The 13,895-nt window shown below is 33.8% G+C and overlaps 1 protein-coding gene across 1 annotated transcript in view; it reads left to right on the top strand.

Moving 5' to 3' along the window:
* Positions 1–13,895, top strand: part of CNTN5 (contactin 5) — a 1,662,845-nt gene that overhangs the window by 1,299,523 nt on the left and 349,427 nt on the right. Inside the window, exons 10-11 of the mRNA XM_027979105.3 lie at positions 9,758–9,939; positions 13,650–13,786. Coding sequence (XP_027834906.2) covers positions 9,758–9,939; positions 13,650–13,786 — 319 coding nt within the window. The remainder of the gene's footprint in view (positions 1–9,757; positions 9,940–13,649; positions 13,787–13,895) is intronic.

The following is a 13,895-nucleotide window of genomic DNA, read 5'->3' as shown; positions in this document are numbered from 1 at the left end:
AGCTTTAAGCCAACTTTTTCACTCTCCTCTTTCACTTTCATCAAGAGGCTTTTTAGCTCCTCTTCACTTTCTGCCATAAGGGTGGTGTCATCTGCATATCTGAGGTTATTGATACTTCTCCCAGCAATCTTGATTCCAGCTTGTGTTTCTTCCAGCCCAGCATTTCTCATGATGTACTCTGCATAGAAGTTAAATAAGCAGGGTGACAATATACAGCCTTGAAGTACTCCTTTTCCTATTTGGAACCAGTCTGTTGTTCCATGTCCAGTTCTAACTGTTGCTTCCTGACCTGCATATAGGTTTCTCAAGAGGTAGGTCAGGTGGTCTGGTATTCCCATCTCTTTCAGAATTTTCCATAGTTTATTGTGATCCACACAGTCAAAGGCTTTGGCATAGTCAATAAAGCAGAAAGAGATATTTTTCTGGAACTCTCTTGCCTTTTCCATGATCCAGCGGATGTTGGCAATTTGATCTCTGGTTCCTCTGCCTTTCTAAAGCCAGCTTGAACGTCTGGAAGTTCACAGTTCACATATTGCTGAAGCCTGGCTTGGAGAATTTTGAGCATTACTTTACTAGCATGTGAGATGAGTGCAATTGTGCGGTAGTGTGAGCATTCTTTGGCATTGCCTTTCTTTGGAATTGGAATGAAAACTGACCTTTTCCAGTCCTGTGACCACTGCTGAGTTTTCCAAATTTGGTGGCATATTGAGTGCAGCACTTTCAGAGCATAATCTTTCAGGATTTGAAACAGCTCAACTGGAATTCCATCACCTCCACTAGCTTTGTTCATAGTGATGCTTTCTAAGGCCCACTTGACTTCACTTTTCAAGATGTCTGGCTCTAGATTAGTGATCACATCATCATGATTATCTGGGTCGTACAGATCTTTTTTGTACAGTTCTTCCATGTATTCTTGCCACCTCTTCTTAATATCTTCTGCTTCTGTTAGGTCCATACCATTTCTGTCCTTTATCGAGCCCATCTTTGCATGAAATGTTCCCTTGGTATCTCTAATTTTCTTGAAGAGATCTCTAGTCTTTCCCATCCTGTTGTTTTCCTCTATTTCTTTGCACTGATCACTGAAGAAGGCTTTCTTAATAGGCTCTTGTTATTCTTTGGAACTCTGCATTCAGATGCTCATATCAATTACATGAATAAAAAGACAGAAAATCAGTAATGAACAAGAGACATGAACACAATTATTAACTAACTTGACATAATTTATACTTAAAGAACACTACAACTATCAACTACAGAATATACTTTTAAAAAGCCTACTCATGGAACATTCACAAAGATTAGCCATATGATAGGCCATAAAACAAGTATCACTGCTTATTACAGAACCAAAAATGTAGAGAGTATATTCTTTAGTTGAAACATTTTCAATGTTTGGTGACTTGAAAACTAACCAAATATTTGGAAATTCAAAAAATCATAACTAAATAACCAAATTATCGAAGAAAAATCACAGAAAAATTATTTTTAATATGCATTTATTTATTTTAATTGGAGTTTAATTACTTAGAATTCAGTGATGTTGAATATGAATAGACTGGGGAAAAATGAAATACATTGCTAACTTTTAGAAAATGTCAATACAATGGGTAAACATTAAAAAGAAGAGATAAAATTTAAATATCAGTATCAATCAGGAAAAAGGAAATATCACTGCATCTCTATTCCAAAACATTAAATAACAAGATGGGAATGTTTTACATTTAATTTTACAACTAAACTAAATAAACTTCTTAAAAGACATAATTTGAATAATTGGCACAGGACAAATATGAATTATTGCCTATCAATGAAATTGGATTCATATTTTAAAATCTCCCCACTACAAAAAGTTTGAATAGTATAGCTTCAGCTTCACTGATGAATTTTGTCAGGCGCATAAGAAGTAATGATACACATGATCAAGTGGGATTTGCCTCAGGTATACAGAGTTGATTTAACTGTTAAAAACTAATTGATATAGTTTGTCACATGAATGAAATAATAAAGACTCTTACATTCCTCTTGGTTAATGCATAAAAAGCATATGACATAATTCAATGTACTTAACAAAACTTTCAACAATTCAGAACTAGAGGAAAACTTCCTCAGCCAGACAAAGAGTATCTACAAAAAAAAAAAAAAAAAAAAGAAGAAGAAGAAGAAAAAAATTCAACGTCATACTAAATGGTGAAAACTAAAGTGTGTCTCCTTTCTTTTTTCTCTAATCACTTAAGTTCAACCTTTAATGGGGACCCTACACAGTAAAATAAGACATAAAAAGAAATAAAATATCTTAGAGACAGGAAAGGAAGAATTAAAACTGTCTCTGCAGATGCAGTAAGGGCTTCCCTGGTGGCTCAGACGGTAAAGAATCTGCAATGCAGGAGACCTAGGTTCAATCTCTGGGTCGGGAAGATCCTCTGGAGAAGGGAATGACAACCAACTCCAATATTCTTCCTGGAAAATTCCATGGACAGAGGAGACTGGTGGGTTCCAACCCACGGGGTCACAAAGAGTCAGACATGTCTAAGGAACTAACACATCCATACCCTGCAGATGCAATAGGTATATATGTGTACTATGTTGAAAATCTACCAAAAAATACTAAAATTAATATTTATGGATGAATCATACAAAATATTTAAAAGATATGTACACTGAAAAATCAATAGTATTGCTGAAGAAAAATGAAAGAATGTCTAAATAACTGAGGAGATACACTGAGCTCATTGATTACAAGGGGCTTCCCAGGTGGCTCAGTGGAAAAGAATCTGTCTGCCCATGCAGGAGACAGGAGATGCAGGTGCCATCCGTGCATTGGGAAGATCCCCTGGAGAAGGAAATGGCAACCCACTCTAGTATTACTCTTGCCTGGAGAATTCCACAGAGGAGTCTGGCAGGCTACAGTCTATATGGTTGCAAAGGGTCAGACACAGCTGAGCACACACAGACACATATTGATTACAAGACTCAGTAGTATTCAGATGTCAATTCTCACCAAATTCACACATTAATTTGACAAAATCCAGTTAAAATTCCAGGAAACTTCAATTAGCAAATTATTCTTAAAATGTGCATTAAAATTAGAACACAGAATAGCCGATACAATTGGTAGAAAAAGACTGAACATAAAATACTTAACACAGTTGATTTCAAATTTTTCTCTAAAAGTGTTAATAACCAGAAAAGTGAGGAACTGGCTTAAGCCAGGCTTACAAATTAATGGAACAGAAGAGTGTCCATAAACAGAGTCCCACACAAATGAGATTATTTTGTCATAAAAAAAATGCCAAGTAATTTAATGGAGAAAGAGTACTATCTTAAACAAATAGTGCTACAACATGTGGATATTCATGTTGAATAAAAGTTAAAAGCTTGACAATGCTAAGCATTTTGCAAGGATGTAAAACAGCTGGAAATTTTATACATTGCTAGTGGAAGTATCAATTATATGATTATTAAGGCAAATAGTCTGGCCATTTTCATACAGTCTCTTTATTATATAGTATAGAAATTCTACCCCTAGTTACTAACCAGAGAGACATAAAATTGTGTCCATAAAAAACTTACACATGAATGTACAAACTGTTTTTATTCATAATCACTTAAAACTGAAACTAACCCAAATGTCCAATAGTCAACAGGTAACTGGGTAAACAAATTGTAGCTTATACATATATCAAAAGTGGTCAACAGTTTAAAGAAATGGACAATTGATACACATAGAAATATCGACTGATCTCTCAAATGTTATTTTGAGAGAAAAAAGCTGGCTAGAAAGGGTACAGTTGGTGAAGATGCCACCTGCCAATGAAGGAGACCTGGGTTTTATCCCTGGGTTGGAAAGATCCCCTGGAGGAGAAAATGACAATCCACTCCAGTATTCCTGCCTGGAAAATCCCATGGACAGAGGAGCCTGGTGGGCTACAGTCCACGGGGTTGCAGGGAGTCAAACATGACTGAGAGACTGAGTGTGCAGAGCACAGAAAGGGTACGGAAATGGTACAGACTATATGATTCAATTTACATTAGTTTAAAAAAGACAAAAGTTATCTTAAAATATGAAAATCAGATTACTGATCACCTGGGACAGGGGTGAGGATGATTGGGAAGGAGGTGCCTAAGGAAACTTGCAAGAGGGAACGTAATGTCTGTATCATGATTAATCTAATCGAAGCAATAGTTGAATAGGCATATACATTTGGCAAGATTCTTCAAACTGTACACTTCAATGGATTCACTTCATTTTTGGTAAATTACATCTTTAAAAATGTTTATTTGTAAATGCCACTATAAGAATAGAGTACATTACTCTTTGTGGATATGTGCAAGAATTTCTCTGGGGATTGTAAATAATTCTACTCCATTCCATTTCTTGAGTGATCTTCCAGACCATACAATGTATAATAACCATTCTCACTTGTAAGTTGATTCCAATAGCTTTCCAAAATGGCTGCACTAATATAAAACCTCACCATGTGAGTTAGACTTCTTACTGATTGGTATCCATCTGTACAAAAATCAGGTTATTCAAAGTACTACATTTTACAAATATGTTAGGCATGAAATGGAATTTACTATAATCTAAATTTGAATTTCCCTGATTATTAACAAGATTGAATATGTTGTCATATGTTTTGTCTCTCATTTTTATGAGTTGTTTTCTTATACACTTGAGTTCTTTATTCAATCTCTTAGGCTTTGTCAGTCATTTGTGTGGCAAATAACTCTTCCTCGGTTGTGTTCTTTTATTTTTAAACTTTTTTGGCAGCATGTGAGATCTTGGTTGCCTGATGAGAAGTCGAACCCCTGCTCTTTGCATTGGAAACAGAGTCTTAACCACTGGACCACCAGGAAAGTTTTCACGTTCTTTTAATGAAAAGAAATTGTTCTCATTCATGCAGTCAAAAGTATCAGTATTTTATGGGTAGCAATGCTTTATATATTGTTTAAAAATTTAATTCTTCCCTGCAACAAAGACGTGAAAACATTTTATATATACATAAAATATACATTTTTCTGCAAGAGTTACCATTGATAGTAACATCTATTAAGCAGAGCCAGGAAAAGTGAAAATGGAAGATCATGTAGAAAACTGGTTCCTAGATCATGTTTGGTACATCTTTCTGTCCTTATTCCATTGGCCAGAGCTCAATCCATGCCCCTACCTAAAGGAAGATGGAAAAAGAGGTAATTACATGTCCAGGAAGAACGAAATGTGTGTTTTGAACACCTACCCAATCTATTCTTCTGAGGAATATTTCAGTTCTTTCTTCACATTGAATGTACTCAATCTCATCTGGCCTCTGCATACTCTCAACTCCAAAATTTCCAGATCTCCATCAGGTCTAGATACGGATCATCTTGATTCTGTAACTTGTGTACTTAAAATATAAGTTAATTATTCACAGGAGAAATATTCTACTCAGAAAAAAGAAGGAGTCTCAAACTAATCACTGATCCATCACAAGTATGAAATTCTCCTGTAAGGTCATTCATTGCACAGCCTGTCTCTTTTTTGTGTGATTGTGTGGAGGAGCGTTTGGTTGTGGAAGAATGGGAGAGTTCATGATTAGACATTGATATGACTCTTTGTAAGAAATTATCTTGTCTATGTTCCAGGGTACCTTGGCTTCACTCTGACATTTTTCTTGTTGGTTTTATTTCATGGATGCAGTTGAAATGTGTCTTGAGGAGTGTTCCTTATTTGGGGCCTGTACAGATTTAGTAGCCCAAACTCCTGTATCTACCTTTGGAAGCTTAAAATGTATTTTAAGGCTCAAATGCTCAAAGTTTTGCTAAGAGTCTGTTTTAAATTCAGACTCTTGATTTATTTGACAGTGTACTTATTTCAAAGTCTAATTTACTTCTGACTTGTTTGCTTCCACTTAATTCAATGTACTAATAACTTCATTCAATTTTTTTCAATGAATAATACTTGAATTACACAATTAATAAAACTCTAAAAGCTAATTTTAAAGTCTTATCCAAAATAAAGCATACTTTTTTTCTCAATGGACATATAACTTTCACAATGATTCATTCTATATTTTAACTACAAATATTGATTAAAGTTACAAAAAAAAAAAAAACCAAACTGTATGGGTCACTGTCTCTGTGTGTCAGAACATAAGGCATGTGGTTACCTTTGATACCAGAGGAAGAAGTAGACATACTTTTATTATCAACCATAAAAAATTTACACATAAAAAATTCTAGCTAGCAAAGTTAGAGTGGAATACTATGCTAATCAATAAAAAGGGATAAGGGAAATAAAAAATAGAAAGTCACAAATTAAAGCACAAAAATAATTAAAAATTCAAAATACATATTTTAAAGACTAATAAAATAGATAAACCTCTGACAAAGCTTATCATTATAGGTAACATTTATTGGTTATACATATACATATATTTGCAATATATGTATCTAAGTAATTTATAAGAACTTAGCTCACTTAATGCTCAAAATCATACTATGAGAATCATTCATTCATTTACTTCATAAACATTTAAGTACTAACTATATGCCCAGCACTCTATGAGACAGTGTAGATATACTCCTGAACAAGAGAAATAATGCCAGCGCCCTTAAAATATTTGCATTCTGAAGGAACAAATAATATTTTCATTTTCATTAAAATGAGGAAACCAGACTCATAGAACTTAGATTACTTTCTGAAGGTCACATAACATCTGTTTGTTTGAATTTTATTTGAATGTAAATTGTATTCCCAGGTAGACCATGTTCCTAACCAATGTGCAGTGTTAAGAGGAGAGGAAGTTGAGAAAGCATATACTCATACCATTAAAGTTGTAAAGAAGATACAAATATAATCATCACAGTATTGCAAACATTTTTTTTTGGTCTCCTTGTTCTGTGCCAAGTACTTTAACTTATCAAATATTTATAACTACCCTCTGAAATAGGGACTATTACTTCTGAAATAAGAACTATTATTTCCACCATATTTTACATTTGGGGTAACTGGAAAAACAAAACAAGATGTCAAAAATGATGAAATGATTCTTTTAAAAATCATGATTGTTTAAAAATTATTTTTAAGCATTTGGATCTTTAATTCATCTGAACTATATTCATGGTTTTGTTGTGAGATGGGAAATGCAACTCAGAAAAGATGTAGTTGCACAGTTACTTTTATTCTGGGAAGTCTGACTGTGGAAAACACATTTAACTTCTACTACAACGTGTGACCACTTATAATAGAAGAGTTTTTTAAACTTTTAAACAATTAGCATTTATATAACTCACTGCTAAAATATTGAAATCATGGATGAAATACTTTTGATTTTCTAGGGAAACATGAATTGCTAAAGTAAACACAAACAGAAATTTAAATACAAATAGTTAAAGATAACAGAAGAAATTAAAAACGCTTTCCAAAACTAACTCCACTTATGATGAGGATGACTTTATTTTCATCAGTCTGATCAGTTTCTTAAGGAACATACAATTTCTCTACTATTGAAGCTATCACAATAGGAGATGCAAATATTCTGGCATGTTTACCAAGCTATTATCCATCACTATGACTCCAATTTTGTCAATGCTAGCTTATAAATAAAGCAACTACCAACTCCCTAACAAGAATGTGCACATGTAAACCAGCAAACCTAATGAGTACAGACAATCTCACCTTTGAATATAGATGCAGAAATATTAAATTAAAAACTATAACAAGTCAATTCTTGTACATATTAAAAGAACAATGTGTGAGGCCAATAAATTTGAAAATGCAATATTCAGTTTTCCTAGATATTGATATATGTACCTAAACAAAGAAGCACAACTTGTCAACTCTAATATATCAATTTCAATTATATCTTATACTTAAGAAACAAGTAAGAAAGATGTTAAGAAATAAACACTGTGTTTAATGTGGCATTGTTTCTAAAATTTAACACTGCTATTACTCCTGTCAGGAAAATTAGTGAAAACATATCCTACATTTTGCAATTATAAAATGTTACAAGAGTCCAAGTAATATATACAAATCACTTTGATCTTTAAAAGAAAAATAACCCAGAAGACTACACAAATAAGGAGACTTTACTGTAGAGGAGACATTTAGAATGGCTCTCAAAAGATTAGTAGGACTTTAACAGATATGATTGGAAACACACAAAGATGTGTTTCTGGGTCAGGAGATGCGGAAAGAAATAGTGAGAAATAGAACTGAAAAAGCAGACTGAGTCCAGAGCATAGAGTGCATTAAATATAGATAGTAATAAATAACTCAGTGGAACAGAACTGTGAAGACTGAAACAGATTTAAGCATGTGAGAACCAATTATATAGCAAAGGTAAAATTCCAAAAATTGTTGGAAAAGGAGTTTTAGTGATTCTAAAATAATTAGTTGCCATTTCCCATCTCACACCAAAACCATGAATATAGTCCAGATGGATTAAAGATCCAAATGCTTAAAAATAATTTTTTAAAAAGCTACCAGAAAGACTGAAGGAAATATGGATACATGCAAGTACAGATAATTCTTAAACAACCAAAAATTCTGAAGTCATGAAAAAACCTACAGATGCTTCTTTCTCCCAAAAGTATTTGTAAAACTTATCACAGATGCTATCATAAACTATCAGTATACCGAGAAAGAAGTTTTCTGGTAAGCAAACTCATAATGGCCCTAATACACAAAGAATCCTAAGAAATTAAACACTGCAAATAGACAAACAGAAAACTGAAAGAAATAGTTGAAAAATAACATAAACAATTCACAGTGAAGCAGATTCAAACAGTAGATTCATAGTATAATTATGAAAAGATGTTCAACTTTCTTAGAGTTCAGAGAAATTGTAGCAAAATGTCATTTTTTACCTATCAATACTGATAAAAACCAGATTGATCACACAATGTGGTGGCAAGGATATGGGAAAACAGTCTCAGGTATTACTGATGGATGTGGAAAACGCTACTATATTACTGAAAACAATCTGGCAGCACTTATTAAAATGAAAAATGGGCATGCCCTTGTGTTTGTCAATTCCACTTTTGTGAATGTCTGAAGTAGAAAATAAAAAGCAATGGCACATGATATATATGTACAAAGTTACATTTAGCAATGTTATTCCTTAGTAGCAAAAAAAGAAAAAAAAAAGGAAAAAAAGGCTACACTGAATGTATAGAGAATGTTTGATTAAAATTCTGATGCATCTACACAAGGGAATAATATATAGCTATTAGCCAGAATAAGTCAGCAGTTGATCTTGGATTTGAATTTTATTAATAAAATTTTTTTAATATGTGCTTATATATGCATCATAGAGACAAGGCGGGAAATTGCTTGCTAACTTTATTTCTTTCTGCAGAAGATATTTGAAGGGATTGGAACAATAATGAGTTTTTAATTCATTTAGCTCATGACTCTTGTTCAACTTCTTATGATAAGCGTATATTACTTTTGCAAATTTCTCCAAATTACTTTCACCATTTAAACAATTTTACACAGTTTTAAAAAAGTAAAATATAGCATATATATGTGTAAAATATAACCTTTGAATTGCTTTTCTGAAATACAAAAGAAAAGGAAACTCTCTTTCCTTGTAATCTAACTTATAAGCAGACAATCCACATGGAAACTGAAGTATATCAAACATCACATGGTTCTTAATTGTGATTATACTTTATTGCACTCAGCCTATTAAGTGCTTAAATTACCAGATAACAGAATCTATGTTCCTAATAGTGGAAAGTGTATTAATGGCATTTTTACTTCTTATTGTAGCCCAGTTCCAACAATCACATGGATGAAGGTTAATGGTTATATTCCTAGTAAGTCACGTCTGCGTAAATCTCAGGCAGTACTGGAAATACCCAACGTGCAGCTGGACGATGCAGGCATATATGAGTGCAGAGCTGAAAACTCACGTGGAAAAAATACCTTTCGTGGACAGTTGCAAGTATACAGTAAGTGTTCTCAGCAAAGTTTGATGCCCTGGTCACAAGAGTCAAACTGAAAATGCAATTTGAACTAAACATTGTTAGATATATATACCATGCTTCTTTTGTATGGTAAAAAATTACCCTACACACAGAAATGCTTTAAATTAAAAATAAATGAGGAATTGTCAGGTTCTTTTTATAGCATAAGTAATTGCTAACCTTAAAAATATTTTCCTAGCACTAAAGCTGTCATCTGATGTTGCAAATCTTGTAATAGTTATTAACTTATTCTTGCCCTTGGCCTGAATCAGGAGTCACAATTTATTGCCCATGAACCAAATCCTACCAGCTGTCTTTTCTTTTTTTTTGTAAATAAAATATTTTTGAAACACAATGACACCCATTTGTTTGCATAAGGCCTGCATCAGCTTTAAGGACCGCTAAGGCAGAATTAAGCTGTTGAGAGACAGATCAACTGACTTGCAAAGTGCCAAATATGTTCTATCTCATCTTTTACACAAAAACTTTGCTGGCCCTACACTAAATTATTGCATCTGTATGATAAATAATCTACATGGCTTACAAATGTTTATATTTTCCAAAACTTTCAGAGACAACCGGGTTGTGTGTAAGAATTGGGAAAATCTACTTCCAAAATGTATACAATCTCATCTTCTATAAATAGCAAATTATACTTTTCATATTTGCTTTTATAATGCATATTATATATAACAGGTAAGTGATACTATTCTTATTTTCCAGATGAGGACACTAAAACTGAGGGAAACTGTAACACAGAGCACTGATACAAGAAAATACAGATCCTTACAACGTGACATTAAACAAATTACATATGAAGCTGACTCTGCTGGAAACTATGACTGTCACTGTATTCAAGATCAGTTCATCTAAAGTTATTCACAGGGATGCTGCAAAATATTTTGAAATACTAAAATATTATTTCAACCTGTTTTGCTTTTATTATTTGTAAAAAAAAAAAAAACCGAAAACCTCCTTTAAAAATTCAGCACTCCAACCAGATTTACTATGCTATGCACATTTTGCTCATTCACTCATTGATTCAGCTAATGTTTATTAAATGCTATTACTGCACTATAAGCTAATGATAGAGATTTAAGGAAACTCTTGATTGACTGAATTAGATGGAAAGCAAACCCCACAGAGGGCAGAGCATGCTATCTGCTGTGATAAAAGCCTATGGGAGCAGAGTCCACTACTTTCTACCAGAGTGATTCAAGAAAAGCATTCCAGAGAATTTGTACCTTAAAGGTTTTCCCATCTACCAGTGGCCTGGAAGCCAGCTGGATCAGGACACAGCCCCTACCATCAGTGGGCTGGCACCAGCCCCAGAATTCCCAGGATATAGCCAACTAGCTCAGGACACAGTCCCAGCAACCAGTGGGTCAGTGCCAGTCTTTGCTACCGGGCCATACAGCCAGTCACCCAGTCCCACTTACCTCAAGCCACTGCATGAGGCAGGGCCTGGCAGCAAATGAGGCAGACATAAGTGAAATAGAGACTAAGAACAATAAACAAGATCAATGAAATGAAGAGCTGGTACTTTGAAATAAGTAAAACTGTTAAACCTTTAGCTAGACTCATCAAGAAAAAGAGAGAGGGCCCATGTAAATAAAATCAAAGCTGAAAGAAGAGAAGTCAGCCAATACCACAGAAAGACAAAGGATCATAGGAGATTACTACAATTATATGCCAATAAAATGGACAACATAGAAAAAAAGAATAAATGTCTGGAAATGTACAATTTCCCAAGAAACAATCAGGAAGAAATAGAAAATATGAAAAGATCAGTTACCAGTAATGAAATTAAATCAGTAATTAAATAAAATAAAACAAAAACTCCCAGCAAGCAAAAGTCTAGTACCAGATGGCCTCACAGGTGGTAAAGTCTATCAAAAAATTTAAAAAAAAGGTTAACAACCCTCCTTTTCAAACTATTCCAAAAATTTGCAGAGCAATACTTCTGAACTCATTCTACAATATCACCTAGTACTAAAACCAGACAAAAATATAGCACAAAAAATTTACAGGCCAGTACCACTGATGAACACAGATGGAAACATCCTCAACAACCACAACTAAATTAGCAAATTGAATTCAACAGTACATTAAAATGATCACACAGTGATCTAGTGGGGCTTATACCAAGGATGCAAGGATGTTTAATATCCACAAATTATTGTTTTATACCACTTTAACAAATCAAATAAAGAAATCATATAATCATCTCAATAGGTACAAAAAAGCTCTGGACATCTTGGAATACACACACACATATACGTATAAAATGGAATGATACTCAGGCTTAAAAAATAAAAACGAAATCTTACTATCTGTGACAACATGCGTGGACCCAGAGAGAATTATGTTAAGGAAAATAAGTCAGAGAAAGACAAGCATCATATGATTCCACTTATGTGTAAAATCTGAAAAACAAAACAAATGAAAACAATAACAAAGCTGTAACAGAGTAATAGATGCAGAGAAAAAAATAGGTGATTCCCAGAAGGGAAAGGGGTAGAGAGATGAAAGAAATAGATGAGAGAAATTAAGAGATTCAAACTTGAGAAAAATGTCAGTGGAGGAAAGACACTTTAACCATGGCTTCCCTGACAGCTCAGTTAGTAAGGAATCCTCCTGCAATGCAGGAGACCCAAGTTCAATCCCTGGGTCGGGAAGATCCACTGGAGACAGGATACGATACCCACTCCAGTAATTTGGAGCTTCCCTTGTGGTTCAGCTGGTGAAGAATTCACCTGCAATGTGGGATACCTGGGTTCGATCCCTGGGTTGGGAAGATCCCCTGGAGAAGGGAAAGGCTACCCACTCCAGTATTCTGGCCTAGAGGATTCCATGGACTGTATAGACCATGGGGGGGCAAACAGACACAGCTGAGCGACTTTCACTTTTCACACTGTATAAATTTCATTCACTTGGAATATTATCTTTTTTGAGAAAGAAATAGAGTATTGAAAACTTGCATATATAAATATATGCATAAAATGCCAGTAAATATAGAACAATTTTATATTAAATGATACTTGAATTTACAAATTATTTTTTGAAGCAATTCAGGCTTTATTAGGAAACAAAAAGCAGAACAGTTATTCAGTAAATGGGCTTGTTGTATTACTTCAAACTGTGCTAATGCTGCTCAATATTTGGAAGACAGATGCCTCTTGTTTAGAAAGATTTTTAGTTTAGAAAGACTTATTTCTAAACAGGTTCCCATGCTCTCCATGGGAAGAATCTATCACTTACTCTAAAGAGGGTAAAACAAGAAGACAGGTAAGTTCTCTCCCTTATGACTGATTCATGTTGATGTATGCCATAAAACAACACAATATTTTAAAGCAATTATCCTTCAATTAAAAATAAATAAAATTTTTTAAAAATAAGGAAAAAAGTGCCTTTTGAAGAGGAAATATTTTAAAATTCAACAACAACAAGAACAGGAAGATATGATTCACTTAGATTAAAAAGTGTTTCAAATTATTAAAATATCATCATGGTTTTATTTTCACACAGGAAATAGAGTTCTCTGTGTAAGCGCCAAGTTTCTTCCAAAATCCAAGTTACATGAATTGATAAAATATTTAATGCTTATGAATTTGTTAACATTTCATAAAAACTTTTGAGTTTTGTGAAACGTTGAGAAATGAAATCACCTTTCTTTAATCCTTTAACCCTTACAGCATATCCACACTGGGTAGAAAAACTGAATGATACTCAGTTAGACAGTGGGAGCCATCTGCGATGGGAATGTAAGGCTACTGGAAAACCCAGACCCACCTACCGCTGGCTGAAGAATGGAGTACCTCTCTTGCTTCAGGTACTGTTGGTAACCATTAGTATGTTCCAGTGATATTTTAGTGGAATTTCACAAAGGACAAACTAACTTCCTTTAGTCTTATTGAAAGCCATTTCTTATTTATCCCTTA

Source organism: Ovis aries, chromosome 15 (genome assembly GCF_016772045.2).
Source record: "Ovis aries strain OAR_USU_Benz2616 breed Rambouillet chromosome 15, ARS-UI_Ramb_v3.0, whole genome shotgun sequence".
NCBI lineage: Eukaryota > Metazoa > Chordata > Mammalia > Artiodactyla > Bovidae > Ovis > Ovis aries.
Note: the sequence above shows the minus strand (reverse complement) of the source record. Positions and strands in the feature narration are given on the sequence as shown.